Raw genomic sequence first — 21338 nt, 5'->3', positions numbered from 1 at the left:
TTCAGTGCATGCACGCTCGTTTACGCGCGCACATGTACAGTCATGTACATCATGTACATGTCCGCCGGACGGTTTTTGCATAGCCCCGGACACGATTGCATATGCAAAAGTGTCCGGAGCGGACAGTATTGCATGGCGGACACAACTGCATCTGACACCGGCAAAAACACAATAAAGATAAGCCAAGGCAGGAAGTTTCAGTCTTAGATGTGGGAGGAACACCTCAAAGAAATATTCTCTGCTGAATATAGCGAGTATACGGACTGAAAACCCAATCTACGTAGTGCACCCGGCGGCGAATTTTGTTTTCCCGAACGACATTGCAATGATTTGGTTAAAGAGCAGGCCAATTTCATGATGACGTAATCTGACGGAAAGAGCCAATCGCAGCAGCAGGGGAAAAAAAAAATATTGCAATGTCGTTTGGGGAAAAAAAATCGCCACCCGGACTCGAACCGGGTCATAGAGGTAGAAGGCAAGGAAAGGTACCTCTATATAGTAACCCAAGCTTTTGTAAACTTTTAAAATCACACAAAAAGGCATTCGCTATCTTTCCCAAACCTCGGATTGGTCTCTAGACTTGACTCAAGTCCGAATCCTCCGAGTCCCCACTGGAATCATCTCGACACTAGAGGGCCAAATGCACTGGTTTAGGTGGTTCTAAAAAGAACTGGCTACTTGCATGGGATTCACAAATCAAACATTCTATAGCTGATGCAAGGGTAAAATCCGAGTATAAAACAAAAGAAATAATATTCTTTATTCCCAATGCAATTAGTACATCAACTGAATAAAGAATAAAGAGAACAGAAATAAAAACAGAAATTTTTTTTTTTTGGCAGAAATATCAGAAATAACCAAACACTTAAGACGCAATATTGAGTTTGCTTCTTCGTTTAATGCAAAACTGTTTACATGTATTTACACAAAATCTTACAAAAGAAGTGAACCAAGCATTGTACAGCGTTTAAAAATAAACTACTTGTCAAATAACATTGTTGAATCAACTCTGAAGTGACTGTTTTTCTGGACTAATTAACAGTTTTTCCGCTCACAGTTGGGCGGGATGTCTCAATACGGGAAAATTTTGCAACAAAAACGTGGAAGTATACATCCTTTTCACCAAGTAGGTATGTTTCGTAGAAATACTGGAGTCATAAAACGTAATCTGTGGTCCCTGGCTACCTGGCAGCTAACCGATGTATGGTTTCTGACTGGCACCCAAGACAAAGATTTTGACAAATTAAGGAGACCGCAAACACAGGGCTGGGTAAAAAAATTAAAAAAATTAATCTGACTGTTAATGATTTTCATTTAGGTGCGTAATATGCAATGGGAATAAAGAATATTAATTTTTGTTTTACCCTTACACCGATGTGTGTTAGCACTGTATTTCCCTGGCTAGTGTGAACAAAAAATCACAAGCATAACTCAGATGGGATTTGAACCCACGAGGAAATTCAACCTCTATTAAATCATTACAGTACCCGCTGCTTAAACATAGAAATCGAACTGCCTCTAGCTACCGGGCAATCTCAGTGGTCTAGTTGGTAGAACACTGCTCTAGAATTGCAAAGGTTGTGGGTTGGAATCCCACTTGAGTAATATGCCTGTGATTTTTTCACAGAACTCAGGAAAGTACTGAGTATACAGTGCTAACACACATTGCTGTAGGAGTAAAAACAAAAATGAATACTCAATTCATTTGTGCATACCAGGTCATAGGATTGGATTAGCTTGTTATTATCTCAGTTACATGATTAGGCCAAACTAACGCTACTCTTTCTCCCGCATGAACAGCTGGGGTCCATCATGTAGATCTCCTTAGTTTGTGATCTGTAGCATGGAGGTAGAATACATTTTTACTCCTGGTTTTAGAAAAATTCAATTTCAACTTTTAACAAGTAATTTCTGTTCACACTCATCGGAAAAAAAAATAAAGGAGTTTCGCAGAGAGCGATTACATTCACACTCCTTAGAAAATAAAGGTGTGGGTCACTTTGTAGTTTATTTTCCAAGTAGAATACATTAACGGATCTTCCTTTTCTTTGCTGCTACTGAAGGCTGCGGCCGTGCCTTCCGTCGCCTTCTGTCCCGTGAGCGGTTGGTGGTCTTTTTGAGTCGCCCGAGAGGGACACCCTGGCGCCGTTTGATTAGGGTGTGCTTCTCAACAAGGCTGGCCAGCTTTCCCTGCTCAGCCAGCATGGACAGGAAGGTGCAGATGAAAGGGTCGTAGTTGTGGGAGCGACGGCAATCGTCAATCTGGTAGGGGGAAAAATAATAATAATCAGTCATTTTTTTCACATCTAATCCACTTTGTATTTACTCCACATCAAAGCAGTAAAATACCACGGCCCAATTTCATAAAGCCTGTAAGCACAGACAAATATTGCTTAGCAGAAACTGGTTACCTGTCAAAAGTCCATCAAGTAACATTGTTGTGACCGGTACCCCACCCATTTCTTTGCTTAGCACAGACATATTCTAAGCAGCATTTTTTTCTGAACAACTTTATGAAATTGGGCCCTGTATGTACTGTCCCCTGGATCTACCAAGTGAAAGTGGAAGTCCCGGCTGATTTCTGACCTTTCCAACCAGGTTATAGTTAATAAGCAGAACTACTATGTAAGTAGATTCAGAATGGAGTAGTCTCTGAAATCTACTCTGCGGCAGTAGAATAAAAAAAAAGACCTTGTTCCAAAGAACAAAACCTACATAGCAATATAAAAATTTTACACATGGTGTTACGCTTCACCATGCAATGCCTTAAAACCCATATGTCATAGAAACTTTTAACGAAATGTCTTACCTTGTACTTATTCCTCTTCTCATTTTCGTCCAGTAATTTCTGCTCGTAGACATCTATCTCTGCCTCTACACTCTTCAGTAGCTCTAACAGATCCTGGTTGAAGACAATAACAAAACAAAAAACCTCTACAGAAATTGTTGTTGCTTTTTGGAAGAGAATATTTTATTCTCCAAGGAAAATACCTATAACTAATCTAATAAGTTATCCCATTGAGAGCCGTACAAACAAGGGCACCAATCAACAGGCCTGGCATATTGTGTTTGAGAGGGCAAGGCCATTTTCATTTTGCAAAGGGCCCTTTCACTAGGAAAGTCTGTGGGGAACTTTAAAGGGGCACCTACATTGTAGGCAAAGACCTGGGCTCAATTTCATAGAGCTGCTTAAGCACAGAATTTTGCTTAAGCAAAAAATTCATTACTTAGTAAAATCAGATTACCGGCCAAGACTCCACTCAATTGTAATGCTAAGTAAACAACAGCTTAATACTAGTCTTAAGCAATGTATATGGCAGGAAATTTTGGCCAGTAACATGTGTATTATAAGCGAGCTATTTTCGTGCTTAAGCAAATTTTTTGCTTAAGCAGCTCTATGAAATTGGCCCCTGGGGAAACAGGCTTGGCTAATTCCCCGAAGTGTGTAGAAGTTTACACTCGTAGTTCACAAAGCAACCTACGTAGCTTGTTATAATTAGTTGACATACATGTAAAATCAGACCATCCATTCTTCACGATGATTTTCAGCACTTCAAGAAGATACACAGAGAAGAAAAGAATGGTGGACATAATACACTAAGTAGGTGTGGGTGAATTTGCCTGTATACAACAAAACCAAGTAGTCCACTCCTTTAGTGTCAACCATATCTCAATAAGGGAGAGGGTTGAGAGGATTCTGAGTGGGCTGAAACAGAATTAATTTTTGGCTGCTGAATGCGCCCGTAGCACCTTGTGTATAAAACCCTTATAAGGTGTTGGGTCTCAGAATTCATAACTTCAATTACCCATCTTTCTGTATAAATGCATTTATTAAGCGCCTTGAGTACCTTGTGGGTAGATACATGCTCTATATACATTGTAAGACTTTTGACATTATAAGACTTTGATATTATTTGATTATTTTGATATTATTTGATTATTAATAACCTTTGTTGATAAGTTAAGCAGTTTGGGGTTGGATGCTCCAACGAAAGCTGAGACAATTTGAGGAATGGTCTCTATATGTATGCCTGATGAACAGAGATACATGTACTGTATAATGATGTAAAGCGCCCTGACCAAGCTACTAGATGCGCTTGATGAGAACCTAGTAGAAACAATATTATTTAAGTTACTACACTTATGATACGAAAGAAAGACTTACTCGTTGAGCAAAAGGAGGTTTTCCATGTTGTGAGAGCAGCAAGGATGGACTTGCTTGTGCAGCAGGCATGCCTAAGGATGATGAGCACATTGCATTGTTCAATCCCAGTGTATCCCCTTGTGAAGTCGACGACACCATTGAAGTCGAATCTGGCAATCCATCAATCGATGCCCTCTTCAGTGCAGATCTCCGGGTCTGTATAAATCTACCGCCCGATGATCTGGCCCTGGCATGCCCCTCTGCCAACGATGCTTCAAGTTGGGCGTTGAGGTCTGTGACTGTGCTGGACTTCCAGTGTTGAAACTTTAGAAGCTTGGCCATGTTTGGACTGCAGGATCGCGAGGCAGTCGCTGAGCAAATAGGCGAGTTAAAGGCACTACCCATCTCCGAGGCCGTGTCGGTGCTGCCCGAACTGGACGAGGGAGAGGGCATTTCTTTATTCTCGAACACCGTCTGAATGCTCAGCTGCTTTGACATATCATATCTACCATCGTCAGTCTTTGGTTGTGAATGGATCTGAGGAGATAGACCCTTCTCCTCCTTAAAAGTTACTCGAAGTATGGAAGACTCTCCCCTGTCCGCATCGCCGACGTTCTTCTTCAAGATACTCTCCATCTTGTAGTCTCGAGAGCGTGCATTCTTCCCATCGACATCACTTTCGTCATCGGTGAGGTAGTTGCTCTCTGATTCGCTCGTGGAGGACGCCGACGAGAGTGCGGAGATGTCGTCGTCTGACATGAGCGGTGACTTGGCGTAATTGTGGCTATCCAAAGCCGGGGGTAATCTGAAGGTTGTAAAAGACAGGAAGAGGTTCTAAGTCTTCTTTGCTATTTGATGCAGTACAAGTAGAATCATTGAAAGCAAACTTCAACATCAAACCTCTCATTCTTGTTTTGTTACTACTCAACAAACTACTTTAAAACGGAGGGGCAAGAAGGAAAAACAGTCAGGAAATAGAAAATCGATAGTCATGACTGCTATGGTTGTGTAACGCATGTAAAATAACCCAGTGCACTTATCGAAAAGAGAAGGGGTTCGCACCGGTGTTCCTGGTCTGATCGGCAGCTTATATTGCACCACAGCACCTTGTGAACCATTCAACGGTGCTTTAGAAGAATAGGTCTCATACATGTACTGCAAAGGATAGCTGCATATACATTGCAGGAAAAAATACTGAGCACTTTGTTACGCCCCTTAGAATTAGAATTAGATTAGAATTGTTTATTTAGCCAGCGTTAAAAAGTTTAAAAACCAAAACATCAAAAAATTGTAGTGCACCTCAAGCTCTCTAGAATTTAAAACTGAAAAATTGCAAAATTACTTTATTAGGGGCAAGATAAGAGAACCCAGTGTTATAAGTTAGTCTCTCACCACTGGGATGAGTTCAGTGGTCTGAGAGCTTTAAGACATAGTCATCTAGAATGCAGCAAGATAACAGGTTCTCTTACCTATAGGGTTGGAATGTCTCAAAACTCTTGATTTTCTTGGAATGTTTTTTGTGCTTCTTGTGTTTCTTCTTTTTTTTCTTCTTCTTTTTCTTAGAGGCAGAGGAGGAGCTCCCTTGGTGATGATCCTTGGAGGGATTCCAGTCCGGATCTCGGAGCTCTCTCGGTACAAAGCGTCTGGCGTTGGGAACCGTCTGATGGGCGGGTACCAGTTGATGTGTGGACGCCTCGCTCGTGGTATCTGGTAGATGCATCGGGATCACAGGTTTCTGTGTGGGAACCGGGCTGTGAGCGGGGAGGGTTGGAGGGGACGGAAGAGGTCGGTGCGCAGTTGTGTCGTGATGGCGCATTGGGCTAGGGGCCTGCATGGAGTCCGCCGACGTTGTTTCTGATTCAGACATTTGTAGGGAGAGCTGATGCTTTGCCTCGACGAACAGATGAGGATGGGTAGCCTGAATTAACTGCAGGATATGATCAAATAAAGTGTTTAGGTTGGTTCAGAAAGGGGGCGGGTTAATAAAAGGATGAACTACAATCTTTTTCCTAAACCTGAAAAACTTATAAACATAAACTTAAATTGCAATCCAACAATAACAAGCTAAATTTAAAGTGATTCTATCGCAAACATTCTATACAAATAATATCTTTACATAAAAATAATATTATTTGATTACTTTCCTCTCCATCTTTGTTTTTCTACAATGCATCCCAGCCTTTAAGCTTTTGCTTTTACCGTTCATGCCTACAGACTCAGTCTCTACATGTATTAACTGATTAACATTCAAGTTACTTATTTTGAGTCCGGTATGGGAAGAAATATTGACAATGTAACCTGATTGAACCTAAAAAAATAGAGTACATTTAAAATGCACCATATCTGTCATAAAAAATACTCCTGGCACAAGAAAACTATAAAACTTTGCGGAGCTTGTTTGGAATATTTGTATGGGTGAAGCAGACATAACACAACACTGGACACTATTGGTTGTTGTCCAAGACTAGTCTTCTCACTCTTTACTTTACAACAAGTGAACTAGCTTAAGGACACAGTGTTATGGGAACTTAAACCCATACTCTGCTGATCAGACCCACCAGAGCTCGAGTGTGGTGTGCTTGACCGCTCAGCCACAACATGCCACTGTTATAATTGCTACATTATATAAGCAAAAAATAGTTAATGTGGCTAAGCAGAGTCTTCCTTGATACAATACATTACATGAATGCATCAATATAAACATAGTATTTAAATGCACATCAAATAAACTATTTACATGCTCAGAGAAAAATTTACAAATCTTTCGAAAACTTTGACTATCCAAAAAATAAGCCGCTTGAACTCCACCATTGAGTGTATAATTTGGTTTACCTGATCCAAAGCGTCGAGTATAATCTGTTTGTTATTCTTGAGGGTGTCTAGTTTCTGCTCGTAGGATTGGCATCTGTCACCTACTACGGCCATCAGGTTAAATCGGATGTCAGACGATCCACTGAAAAAGTCAAAATTATAAATAAAAAAATTGAAGATTCTTACAAATAGGTAGATATTTGTTCCTTGGAAAAAGAAGAAACAGTTTATTGAGTACAAGGGGCTGACCAAAAAGTACATATAGAATAATCTACAGAAGACTTTTCAAGTTTTGCGATAAAAGTACACATAGAATAATCTACAGAAGACTTTTCTAGTTTTGCAATAACACCATGAGTTGGGGTGGTTCTGCAAAGAACCGTTGTTTTCAACTCAACGTTTCGATCAGTTCTTTTCAGAACCACCCCAACTCATTAGAGATAATCATTACATGGTGTTACTGCAAACCATTACATATCGTATTTACACCATGCAAACTTTAAATCCTACTTTTCAGGCTGTTAATCACCCTTCAGCAAAAATCATTAATCAGACTTTAAAACAATGTCATACCTTAAGACATTCAGCAAAATGTTTGCCTTTTTTTATCACTCAATTGCAATTATGCAAAGTCAGAAATACATGTACTGACCCCAGACAATTTCAAACTAAGCTTATTAATGTACATGTACTAGTAGCGATGATTTCTGTTGCACCAATTCTGCCTAAAAATTGCTCAACAGTTTTTCCACAAACAATGTAGACCGTTGTGAAGTTCGAGTTGAACCGGATGTCGGAGGAATTGGAGGAAGTTTTTAAACGAAGCTTCAATATCCTCCTACCCTTCGTTTTCCAGTCTCTCTCCGATAACTCGTCTAAACTTCTCTGTCCAGTCCTCATTCTCTCCCCACAGTCCTGAAAATCAACAAAATATTGAAATTTGATGATTTCATTTTTAGACACTCTGGTGAAAACATCAATCTCACGCTGAGATTGACCTCAACCTCAAGTCTTTATTTATTATTCTCATTTTATAATGCACCATTACCATGATTACAATCAATCATTTATTAAAGCCCCAGAGCAAAGGCCTAGCCACGACCAGCAGCCAATTACACGAAATGCTAGGATTTACCCTATCTCAAATTAGGACCAGTAACCCATCCTAAGGATGGGTTCAATGCATCCTTACGACTTTAGATATGAAATTTAACTCATCCCAAGTTAGGAGATTTTGTGAAACCGTATCAGGGCCAAGACCAAGGTTTGGCCCATTAGTCCTGTTCATGGTGAAGACATTCAACAGGAATTTGAATAAGCATTCAAATTTATCTTTTATTTTTAATTTATTATTCGCGTCTTATTTTATATTTTACGGTTTATCTGCTCTCTTGCTTTTTTGTACTGTGTATATACTGTATTATTTTTTTTAATTTGTAATACAGGTAATATAGTAATCAGAAACCAAGAAAATGATTTTCATGCTGGCATGACAAAAAAATAATATTGAATTTAATAAGGTCTCGGAAGAAAACACCAAATCCAAGTGCTTTTTGTGAGAGTGCTTCTCGTCTGTAGTTTAACTTATCAGGGTTTCCCAGCAAGGAATCTCAATGGGAAGTGGTTAATAGTCAATAACCAATAATCAATACGCACCATGATCGATCGGGTGTGGTTTCAAGCCATCCAGTTCTATCAACCTGTCCTTGATGGGTACGTAGCTGACAAAGTGAAATGTCTCCCTCGCTCTGGTCGTTAAGATCCCGATCTGCTTCTCAGGGATTTGTCTCGGCTCGGGGTGGGCGTGGGAATTGTGGATCTGAGCAAGCTCGGGGACATTTCCAATGGCATAACCTTTGTTCTGTTTTTTTTTTTATAGAAAAACACAACAAATATTAGGATTGGGTTTTTAATTTGAACAATAATGCATTTCTGGAAAACATCAAGTTATTATACCCAAACAAATAACAAAATAAATTCAAGAAGAGATTTCACCTCTGGACCAAAGTCCCTCGTATAGTCTCTCAGACTGCTGAGAGTTTCTCCGAGCTTAATACTGGGGCAGTTTAATAAAACACTGAGCAGTGCATGGGTAGCACATGAGTTAGGTACGATCTGCAAATAGAGAAACAAAATCAAGTTGGAACAAATAATAAATCTATAAAAACAAACACAAAATTTTAATATGAAATAAAATTTAAATTTGCAGTCACTTATTTTTTTACAAAAAGTCTGTTCTTGTCAATGTAATACAAAGTTTAACTTTCATTCATTCAAACTGATATTTATTTCCATACTTCATGAAAACATAGTACAAACAATGTTTTTAAGGAATAACCAATAAACAAAGCTATTTAATGAGCTATTTAATGAGCTATTTAACTTTGAAATTGTTTTTAACTGTTAACCTGTGTCTCATTGGAGGGTATATTATATGATACTCAACATAATAGGAAGATAGTTACCACAATCAATGTCTACAGTTTAAAGACACTGGACACTATTGGTAATTGTATTTGCCGGAAGTATTTGCCTGATACTTCACACGGAGGCAACGAAGGCGATTGCCTCAACGCCTCCTAGTGATTGCCTAGGTGCCCTTGAAATGCTTCACAGTGAAGCTTTACAGTTTCCTCATAGGATGCCCTTTACCAAGGAGAAAATGCCTTGGTGCCCCTGCCCTTTCCAAACTCATCTCACCTGATGGGCAAAGAACATATCACGAGTCGCTTGGATATCCGTCAGGTATGCCTCGTCACCATTAGGCTGGACCTTCCGACGAGCCCTCCTCTCTTCAATCCATTTGAAGAGGAAGATAAACCCGTAGACGGGGCCCTCGATTGGTTTCTGCAGATCATAAATCTCCTCCACCTGCACTCCTGTCACACCTGATGTCGGACAAATCAACCAACAACAACATTTACATAATAAATAGCTGATAGAACACACTATAACAATAGGATTTTTTATACTTCCAACATGTACTTAATGCATAGAGGAAGGAGCAAAGTAGGGGTCATTGTTTGGTTTTGTAAACATATTGCTGATTTACTGGTAAAAGTGTCAAGAAAGATACAATCATTTCTGAATCGTTTCTCAGATTCAAATGTTTTTACTGATTTCTAAACAACGGGGGCATTTCAGACAAAATTTTAACAGAATTTGAAACTGTTTATTGTACACAACTTGTAATATTTAATTGAGCTGCACAGTATTTCCTGGAGTTCTGGGGCAGTGTGCTCCTCTAGCTCTACCTTTTTCTTATACTACCGTTATAAAGGCCTACGGCCTACATTGTTGTGAGTGCATTCAACTGTTCAAATGTACTAATAAAAATAAATGCTTACCAAATTCTTCAACCAGTAATGTGAAGAGACCTGTGTAAAATTTAATACAAAATAGATGAACAAATTTCACCAAATAATATTGAAAGAAAACAGTTTTGATACAAATGTGAAAAATTGAAACTCAAAGTAGGCTGTTTCAGTCAAATTTAATGCAGGTGATTTTTTCTCTGACAAGATGTGGTCTGTTAAGGTGTATTCTTAGAAGTAAAAATCAATTTAAAATTTTGAAATCGGATGTTTGGTTGCAGAGATATACCGTTTTTAATGAGCGAGGATCGTGAAAAAAACGTACCCGTGTTCAAGTTCAATTCTTATGTTTTTCTTCATATCGGCCACGGCCAAGTTTAATGCACAGCCTATGGCAATAGAGGGCGCACACTAGGCGAGCGCCCTCTATCACTGGGGAGGTTTACAAACTGTGCTTTGAGGAGGCGCTAGTATGATTTTTTATGAACGGCAAAAAGTGATATTTTGTGAATAAAACTAAGGAGCGGCATCGTGGGGGAAATTGTTAACTATAAAAATTAAATATGTGTTAAGTTTTGCAGGTGTTTGTGTGAATATTCTTTATTTATTATGTCAACAAATAGCATTATTAAATTAACCAGAATGGAATAAAATTAAAGAGTTTATGACTGGTGTTTTCTTTAATTTAAGATCAGTTGATCCTTTGATTTAAAATTGTAGCATTAACACAGTAAAAATTTAGAACAATCTTTAAAAAACTTGAGGATGAAGGCATTGGTATACATCGATTATTTTTGTTATATTTACAAAGACAATTTCTAAAAACCAATGGCTATATACAATCAATTTTTTGATCAACTTTCGTTTCAATTAGTATAGGCCTTTAAAAGTATGTAACAATACTAGTTCCTTTTGACTCAAGATGAGCAGTCTGTTATTATCAATTCAGAACGTAGAAATTATCAAAGAAACAAGATCGGGCAGCTTTCCAGCTTTCTATTATTAGAGCCCCGGCCTATCAAACTTATTGTAACACACGCCCTCTTTTGGTGGCACATCACGGAAACACGAAGATGTACGAGTACGACGTACATGTACAAGCGTGCGTATTTAGGACAACTTTGCAAGAAATGGTCTAACAAAACCTTTCTGCGGGAGAAGAAAACATAATCAAATTACACCAAATTTTCACAAGTTTAACTTAAAAGTATGGGAATTAGCACTGACAAAGTCGCATTCAATTTTGATGATTGTCTCTGGAAGAAATCTTGATTCAAAAAATGGAAAACGCCGACAAAAATAGGTTTTTATGGTAAAAGCTATGCGACTAGCTGTACGATGTGCGGAATTTTATCGGCTACACGATGATGTAATCGTTATCTCATTTTGTGTAAACATGTGCTCCCGCATCGCAAAAAACCGTCTTCGGGCTTCTTCGGCGCTTTCCGAAGATTTCCGAAATCCGTTGTCCACGGGGTTCAAAGTTGACGTCATGCACAAACGAATGGGCGCTGCACGCCAGGCCAAGCCTCTTTTTTTTTGTCGTTGCTCTCTTTTTTTTACAATATCTCCGAAACTATTCATCCGATTTCGAATATTTTTAAAATGTAAGCACGAGGAGAGAATACTCCTGCCTGCTGTCAAGTCTCATAGTTATGAGTTGTACAAAATGTGAGTTATAATTTAATATATTTCGTTCTTTTTTTTCGGGGCTGTGTGCGTGTGTGTTTTGGTACACGTAAAATCAACTTGATGAAACTGCCTACTCAAAGTGTTATTAATTGTTATAAAACAACCAAACTTTATAATTTTAAAAAGGTTTGTTTAATAGCCTAAAATAAAATGAATAATAGATCTTATGCATTCACATCATCCAGCCGCCATCTTTGAGGTCAAACGGTGACGAAACAATCGAAACGCACATAGATTGGCCAATGAGGCATAGATTGGCTCAAGACGTCATGTGCATAAGGTCTATTACACAAAAATGTTTTCTGCGGGTGTAATGGTAACGTCCATGACACCAGGTATGTCGAAAGACAACAAGGCAGATATTACCAGTCGCTACTAATTCGGGGTAATAAAACAACCCTATTTTACAATTTTAGTAAAAAATATAGTTTCAAATTCAGTTAAAAATACAACCTTTTCAACACGTACAGCCCAGGTTCAGGTTGAATGAAAGTGATTTGATGAACCTTCTGCATATATTTTACGGTTGGCTTATGTTCATATGTTCTATTAGTACTGAAGTGCATTTAACATTGGAATTGTCGTGAGTTGTCGTGAGGGGTCGGTATTTATTAGTGCGACCGGTTCCACACAAAACATTTTCACGAAACTAGTGCAGTGTGATTTGACGTGCAAAAAAAACAACATTCGATTCGAGCGAGTAATTTCCACTAGACATGCTAGAGAAGCCTTTTTAGATACTAAACCGAGCAAATACGTTGACTTACCAGGATCACTCTCGAGCTCAAGCCACCCGTCGTTCATCTTACAATAACAAATGATAACAATTCAGTCTTCATAAGTTGTCTTTTACGACGGCCAAAAACCACAAAACTGACAAAATGTCAAAAACAAAACACGAGCGCAATCAACATTACGCCCTCTGTTGCTGGATGCTTCTCTCAAATGGTACTCTAAGTAATTAGACTGGCAAAAATCCCACTTGTTCTCTATGTGCATATAATGGCTGGACGGCGTGCGGAGGCTTTGAAAGTAAAAGTTACGCATGAAAGTTTTGGGTTTTTTAAATTACCATGTCCTGGAGGTTATTAGGTGTTCGGGCCAACAGCCCAGAACACCTCTTATTTTTGTTCGGTTTCACATCATCGGAAAGGTCATTAAAAACTCCGTAAATGTCTCGAAGACATGACCCCATTTTAACCTTGTCTTCCGGTGTCAGATGCAATTGTGTCCGCCATGCAATACTGTCCGTTATGGACACTTTTGCATATGCAATCGTGTCCGGGGCTTTGCAAAAACCGTCCGGCGGACATGTACATGACTGTCACGTAGTGCGTGTAAGCGAGCGTGCATGCACTGATACGCAGTATGAATATTCACGTATTTTATGATTGCAGCGAATACCAACGGCCGAACATTTCCCATGCCATTCATGACATGCACTTAGCTTGTAAAAATTGGCGAACGTGTTCCGTCGACCAAGGGCGTTTAATTTACTGCAAGGACGGTTTTGCACGGGGCGGACACAACTGCATATGCAAATGTGTCCGGGCGGACACAATTGCATCATGCAGCAGCGTCCGGGATGACACGATTGCATATGAAAAACCGTCCGGCGGACATTATGCAATAATGTCCTCCGGATAGTATTGCATAGAGGACATAATTGCATGCGACACCGGTTCACAGGTGCATCATGCAGCAGCGTCCGGGAGACACGATTGCATATGCAAAACCGTCCGGCGGACATTATTGCATATGCAATAATGTCCTCCGGATAGTATTGCATAGAGGACATAATTGCATGCGACACCGGTTCAAAATTGAGGTTGAAAAATTCCACCATTGGTCGTGCGTAAAGATTTTACACATACAACACGTGTGTATGTCGCCTCCCGATCCCCTCCTCACCTTCTCTCTTGCGTTCATGTGCTTTTATTCTTCTCCGTTTTTGGAAGTTTTGTTAAAATAAATAGATAAATAGGTGTATAAATGGGTACATGAGAGGGCAGAGACGGTGGTGTATTTGATTATTCCCTTAGCAGTGAATAGACACTTTCTTGAGGTGAAGTATGCTCCCGGGGAGTTGCGAAAGTTAGTAGAGGAATGGTCTAAAAGTGTGCCCGATGAATGTTGTCAATTTCAACCTTTAACTCCCTGCAGCTGGACTATTGTACATCCATGTTTGGCTTTAGAGGGAACGACAGGGTCGAAACGTCAGGTAATTTTGATTCAAATTAATTTTCACCATTTGCACACAACAATACACTCACAGCGTATAACTTATGTCAGTTTTGTAGTTTATTTGGAAAAACACTGGTAGCACCATTTTGCTCACATATTAATGAACAAACGTCAAGCTCGCTACTTAAAGGCACTGGACACTTTGTAAATACTCAAAATAATTGTAAACAAAAATAAACTTACTTGCTTAACGAGCAATGTTAATTGTAATAAACAAAATTGTGAGAAACGCCTTTAAAGTAATGTAGTTTTTCAAAAAGAAGTAATTTCTCACTTAGGTAGTTGGATTTAATTCGGAACCTCAGCTGAGGTTTCGAATTCAAGCATCTGAAAGCGCACAACTTGTACGACAAGGGTGTTTTTTATTCCATTATTCTCTCCAACGAAGTTCAAACAAAGTTTCCTTTTTTTTTAATGCACAAAGATAGGGCCTACACCAAGTGAGAATACTGGTCTTTGACAATTTACTAAAGGTGACCAGTGCCTTTAGGGAAAGTGTCTTTGAATTTTGACAACCATGATTGCAAATCAAGATGATTCTCCGACACATTAAAATAGTTGCAATGTATTCTTTACCTGATGAATTCCTATCTTTGGTAAGGACGGACAGTATTATTTTATATTAAATCAAACATTGCTAAAAAGCTATTCTACAAAAAATTAATAACGCTTTTAATTAAAACAAAATTGTTAGATAATTTAAAATTTAAACAAAATACTAAGCATGCTTTCATAACAACCTAGACCCAATCGCAAAAAACCTCTAAGCAGAAAATGCTGCTTAGCACATTTCTTAACTAAGCAAACGAACAAAACAACAACCGAGTTGGGGAACAAGCATCCAGCAATGTAAACTTGTGTGCGGATCCCTTGCTACACGGTAGCTAACGGTGGTATGGCTTCTGACTTGCACCCGGAACAACGAAAACAAAAGGAAGACTGTCACATAGATAGATGTGTTGGCAAAGCGCCGGCACGTTAATCCATAGGTCGTTTGTTCAATCACACATTTTTCTTTCAATTCAAACTATTTCAAACAAGCTATACAATCGCGACCATATCTCGTTGGGCCCCGCTGCCCTCTTTCAATATTGGTTCTCGCTGTTGCTGGGGGAGGGGGGTGGATGGGGGAGAGAATGGACAGGGGGTAGCCCAAGCATTTGGCCGGGATTGTAGATTGGTCGGGGCTTCGCTTTTTTTTTTGCGCTTACAAGCTTGATGAAATTGGGCCCATATGAATGATATAATTATCTTCAAGTTCAAGATCAGCGGTTCTTTTTGTGGCCTAGATACCCAGTGGTCTTGTCTAGCTCCTTCTGTGCGCGGTTCAACTCCCTCCAGGATTGTCTGATGAGGATGGGTGGGACAATAACCCAGGGGGCATTGAACCCGATCACATACAGCCAGAAGTAGTAGGGGTGGAACCTCGGCCCGTGGACGAAGTCCTCAACGTACTCGGTAATGAAGTAGATGAGAACACCTGTTATATTATTGATAAAGAATGATGGAGATTAGTAGGAGTCGAGTTGATATAAATAACAGGCAAAATAAACTAATTAAACTACTCTAATTTTGTATACTATATTTTCACTAATTTTCTTTTAAAACTGCATGTCATTCATGGACCAAAAAACACATGTCAAGGGACATTTTCCACCATGTCAACCTTTAAACACAAATTGTGTGAACGTTATTTTAATCTTATAACATTGCTGTGTACATTGTACACATTTTAACATGAAGTAGAACTGCACTGAAAAAAGCAAGTGATAAAGCTGTGTTGTCACATAATATATACTGAAAAGAGAGTCCAAATGTATACCCAAGTGTTAAACTAACACTAATTTCTGCCAACGTTACATTTGTGCTGTTATAACACACTATGAAGTTAATTTTGATTCTCTCGTGTATTTATAATGTGACAACACCCACGGTGTAAATTCAACACCACAGTTTTTGCAGTGTAGCACTCAGTGTTTATGTAAATAAGAACATTATGCAAATCCTACTGTTTCTTCTTCGTTGAACCGATACATCGTCGGAATAATGACAAAGCACAGTACTCATAATTCAAACACTTTTGCCTACCATAAAACTGGCCAATCGAAACAGCCAGTTGCATCACGTGACGCATTGAACTTCTATTGAGAAACGCCCACACCGTGATGAAACATCCGGGACCTTCTAGCCATGCAGTTATATTCTCCAAAGCGATGGTGCACGTATCGTTTCTGTACAAAACACACACAATTAGTTGAAACAATATTCTCACTTCTATTTGTTACAACTCATCATGTTTGTCCACTTTGCGAATAAATCGTGTGTTAAAGGCACTGGACACGGTTGGTAGTTGTCGGTTGGTAGTTGTCAAACACCTTTATTCCCACTTGGTGTATTCCACATAAAACTAATAACAACAAACCTGTGAAATTTGGGCCCAATGGATCATCAAAGGTGCAAGAAAATAATAAAAGAAATACACAAATACAGCCAGTAATTGTGTTGCTTTCAGATGCCGTACAAAGACTTCGGGCGTGGAGTCTTTGTCTTACAAAGACTTCGGGCACGGAGTCTTTGTCTTGGTCATATTCAAATTATCAAAAGTGAAAATTACCTCAAAAACCACGTTACTTCATCAGAGGAAGCCGTTTCTCACAACTAGATAGCCGTTACTCGTTACCGAGTTATGTTATAAGCTTATAAGCTAATAAACATTTTGAGTAATTACCAAACATTTGCAGTGCCTTTAAAGGCAGTGGACAGTATTGGTAATTGTCAAAGACTAGTCTTCACAGTGAGTGTATCTCAACATATGCATAAAATAACAAACCTGTGAAAATTTGAGCTCAATCGGTCATCGAACTTGCGAGATAATAATGAAAGAAAAAAACACCCTTGTCACATGAAGTTGTGTGCGTTTAGATGCTTGATTTCGAGACCTCGAGTTCTAAATCTGAGGTCTCGAAATCAAATTCGTAATTTTTCTTACTTATTTCTCAAAAACTATGGCACTTCAGAGGGAGCCGTTTCTCAATATGTTTTTTACCATCAACCTCTCCCCATTACTCGTCACCAAGAAAGGTTTTATGCTAATAATTATTTTGAGTAATTACCAAAAGTGTCCACTGCCTTTAAATGAAAGTCTGTTGGAAATTGTCACACGGGGTAATCATACAGGTGACAAGTTCAAGGGAAAAGGGTTATATCAGAAGACATAGATGTATATTTACTAACGCTTATTAATGTTATTTAACTGGAAATAATGTTTCACAGACATTTATTAATAGACGTTTCCAAGCAGACAACAACAAATTGTGTGGGAAAAACCCTAAAATACTCAAAACTTACGAAACATATCGGCTGTCGCCCTTTGCGTACTCTTTCCCTATATCGAACCAAGATAGAAAAGAAGGAGAGAGAAAAAACAAGATAACAGATTAGGTCAATAAGTTGTATCAACGGGCAAAATATATGATATATAAATCATAATATTAAATATTGCCTATAAATATAATACCTAACAGTGGTGACAGGTCATCGGAAAGTTCAATAAAGGCTCTATTGTTCTTCTGGTACTAGAACGTAAGTCGAATGTAGAGTTTGGTACAGTTTCATGTTTTCTTTAAAGCAGAATGTTCGGTTAAAATGCTGCTTTATTATCGAAAAGCAGGAAACCAGTCACAATGGTATTTTGGCTGGTACCTTACCCTGTAAGCAAACTTGCTTTTGCTTAGCTATTTTCTGTACTGAATGTATTTTTTCCAAACCTCGGCTTCCTTTTGATATTGGAATCACCATACAAAATGCTCCAAAATTAATGGCAACACCCGCGGAGTAGCAGGAAATGGTCAAGGTTTTTTTCCCCCCAAAAAAATCCCTAGCAGAAGCTGGACTTCATGATTTGTAATAAAATCCACAGCTCAAATGCAGATATTATTGAACTTTCTGGTTCGTACCAACTTCTTGTAGTATTGTATGAATGATTTACTCCAAAACCTCTGGATTTAGTTTGGTGTGGTTCCCACGGTTCGGTTCGGTCATATCGATTTGACCATAACAGTAAGGATTTAAACCTCATCTGTATGTAAATGTGATATCCGCACAAAGTAATACAAATTAAATCAATTTCAAAAGATCTCCTTTTCCAGACCTGTTATAAGAATAGAATCTTAAATTAGTCAAAACGACGTAAGTTAGTCAAGACATCATGTTGGCTTATATATATAGGTATAGTCAGTTAAAATGGTGTCTTATATGACTAACTTACGTCGTTTTGTCTAATTTATTTTCACAGTGCGGTACAAAATAGCTTTGAGATTAGTATTAGATTATTTGATCTGACACAATACAACCAATAGCGTGTATCGGTTCTTTTTATAGTGCAATCTATACGATACGGCACTGAGTGGACCAAAGTTCCTGAACCAACAATGCAGTATGTCCGTATTTAGGTTCAGACAATGGGCCTTATCACGAACCCACCAATATAATAATCTCGTCATGTAAATATAGCACAAAGGGAATTATTTTTAGAGATAATTTTCTTAAAAATTACTGACTTAATTCTGTTAATGACTTGATACTTATTTTTGTCCGTGTTTGGCTTTCAAGTCCGAACAATGCTCCTTTGCCATTCTAATAAAAAAGATTGAAGCAATCACACCCTTGAGTTAGTAAGCACTGATGAGCAAGAGATAAAAACTAAAAGCAGTCTGGGATGGAGTTACCTAAATCAGATTCAGGAGCGTATAATTTATAATTAAGCCCCCCCCCTCCCCCTCCCCCCCCCCCCCAAAAAAAAAAAAAAAAAAAAAAAAAAAGTTGGTGGTGCGAGCTTAAAGGCAGTGGACATTTCTAGTAATTACTTAGAACAATTATGAGCATAACACCTTTTTTGATTACGAGTAATGGGGAGAGGTTGATAGTACAAAACATTGTGAGAAACAGCTCCCTCTGAAGTGAAGTAGTTTTCAAGAAAGAAGTAATTTTTCACGAATTTGATTTCGAGACCTCATATTTAGAATTTGAGGTCTCGAAATCAAGCATCTGAAAGCACACAACTTCGTGGACCATGATGCGACAAGTGTGTTTTTGTTTAAATTAATATCTCGCAACTTCGACGACCGATTGAGCTCAAATTTTCTATGCATATGTTGAGATACACCAACTGTGAAGACTGGTCTTTGACAATTACCAATAATGTCCACTGTCTTTAAACAAAAAAAAAGAGGATGAGGGCCTTTTTCAAATAATTTCTCTAAAAGGTGGTCGCTTAGCATTTTAATTCAAACTGGCTACCAATTCTTCAGTTTAAAGTCACCACTTACTTGTTAAATATAGTTTCAAGTTCTTGAAAGATTAGTAAATTTGGCGGGAAATGCAGAAAGTTTGTCTTTTTGAAAAACAAAATGTTAAAGGGAAAAAAAATATTAAAAAAGATGCGGCCTCAAAATAAGAATGAGGGACAGAACGATCAACTGGTATCTTTTGTCATGAGGCCTTACCTGGTGGGGTTGTGGGAAAATAGTTTCCACTTAAAAAAGGATCACATTTTAAGTTTTTCAGAAAAAAATATGATATTGTTTTTATCACAAATATTGCAGAAGATGCAGTTAAACAAATGGACGTTTCGACCCTAGCAGAGTCTTTTTTTTCTTGGTAAAGGGCACCATATGGTGAAAAATTGCAAATTTGTACTGGAGCATTTTAAGGGCACCAAGGCAATCCTAGGGAACCTCCATGGGGACACGACGGCAATCGCCTTCGTTGCCTGTTTTATTAGTCCCTTTGGAAAGCAGTTTACAACAGCTATATTAAAATATTTTCTAAAAATGTATACATTCAAACTGCCATTTTTGTCCACTATCCCACAATTGCGTTCTCTTTTATATAAAAAACACATCTTAAGTAATAACTTCAGGAAGGAACCGTTCAAATGTGTTTGAAATGCAGAAGTCCTCCCGCTAGAACAAAATAATCCGCGGTTCTCTCTGACCAATCTTCAGAAACGACTACAGCAAGTCTAGTGTCAGACGGCCTCGTTCAGCAGCCTTCTGAAACACCGGCCGGTAACGCGGTGTACATGTGTTAGCCATGTACATGTACATGTAAGTGCACTTGTCTGTGTATGTTACATGTCCAGACCATAGAGCTATATAATAAGACCTATATAGCTCTATGGTCCAGACAGAGAGGCTAGCTGGCCACGCAGACAGCTTCTGTCCTTACTCTATGGTCTAGTCTAGTCTTACTTACATATTTGAGCTAGAATATCGTTGTGTCCTGCCACTGTACCGCTGTTCAGCGTCAGATATCCCTCAAGGATCAAGTGGATGCTACCACTCATTCCAAACCAGCATAGAACAGCCCTCTCGTCCAGCCGAAGTCGGCGACCGAATCGATCCTTTCCAACCACCATCCATGTTAACAAATAAAACACAACAAAGAAGGCTACAACAACGGAGAGAATAACTTCGACTGAGCGTGAGTTATCCACGTAATGGGGCAAATGAAGGTCCAGTGGATAGTACGGATGGGAAACGTTGTCAGTAGAAGGTGCCATCTTTGAATTGAGAAAGAACTCACCCTGCCCCTGCTAGACTCAAACCACTGTTGAGAACTTTATGAACAGGGGGTACGGTACTCTTGCTTAAATTAATAGAGAGAAATGGTTGTGACGTCATCTGCGAACCAACACTGCACTCTCGTCGTCATGTACCACACGGTTTGTGTAAACAAGGCGTGATCTTTAGATACAACCCCCCTCTGTTGTTCGGATCCCCTCTACACTACATGTGTACACGTGAGCTATGGGTTAATAAATAATGGGACGATTTTCAAAACCATAAACTTTACCCAGTCTCTTTAACAGTGTTCCATTTCTACCCTGCGTAGAAAAATACATTTGCAATTAACCGACTATTATCATAATCGACTTCCTTTGTTGAATCAACGAAAGGAACGGCATGCATGAGGATCTTGAACTTGAAATAAAGTTTAAACTTTGTTTGTCATCTATTTATATGTGTACATTTTTTCTTTGGGACTTAGACGTTGGTTGTTTGTGAAGATCTCCGCTGGATCCGGAATATACAAAACTTCTCTCAGCTAACGGCAACGTGTTCCTTTAAAGA

General features: G+C 38.8%; 2 protein-coding genes across 2 annotated transcripts; both read right to left on the bottom strand.

Annotated features, from left to right (window-relative positions):
• Window positions 1–889: 889 nt before the first annotated feature.
• On the bottom strand, window positions 890–12867 carry LOC139933900 (ubiquitin carboxyl-terminal hydrolase BAP1-like). The gene is made up of 11 exons (XM_071928131.1): window positions 12729–12867; window positions 10303–10332; window positions 9656–9843; window positions 8951–9070; window positions 8612–8816; window positions 7798–7870; window positions 6977–7097; window positions 5614–6071; window positions 4166–4949; window positions 2810–2902; window positions 890–2262 (listed from the first exon to the last, which is right to left on the bottom strand). Exons 1-11 carry the CDS (start codon window positions 12763–12765, stop codon window positions 2029–2031), a joined length of 2343 nt encoding a protein of 780 aa, XP_071784232.1. The 5' UTR covers window positions 12766–12867; the 3' UTR covers window positions 890–2028.
• A 2134-nt stretch (window positions 12868–15001) lies between these two features.
• LOC139933891 (3-beta-hydroxysteroid-Delta(8),Delta(7)-isomerase-like) lies at window positions 15002–21000 on the bottom strand. Its single transcript, XM_071928127.1, has 4 exons — window positions 20461–21000; window positions 17554–17590; window positions 16294–16436; window positions 15002–15685 (listed from the first exon to the last, which is right to left on the bottom strand). The coding sequence occupies exons 1-4, from the start codon at window positions 20765–20767 to the stop codon at window positions 15471–15473; spliced, it is 702 nt and encodes a 233-aa protein (XP_071784228.1). The 5' UTR covers window positions 20768–21000; the 3' UTR covers window positions 15002–15470.
• Window positions 21001–21338: the final 338 nt, after the last annotated feature.

Source organism: Asterias amurensis, chromosome 2, assembly GCF_032118995.1.
Source record: "Asterias amurensis chromosome 2, ASM3211899v1".
Classification (NCBI taxonomy): Eukaryota; Metazoa; Echinodermata; class Asteroidea; order Forcipulatida; family Asteriidae; genus Asterias; species Asterias amurensis.
Note: the sequence above shows the minus strand (reverse complement) of the source record. Positions and strands in the feature narration are given on the sequence as shown.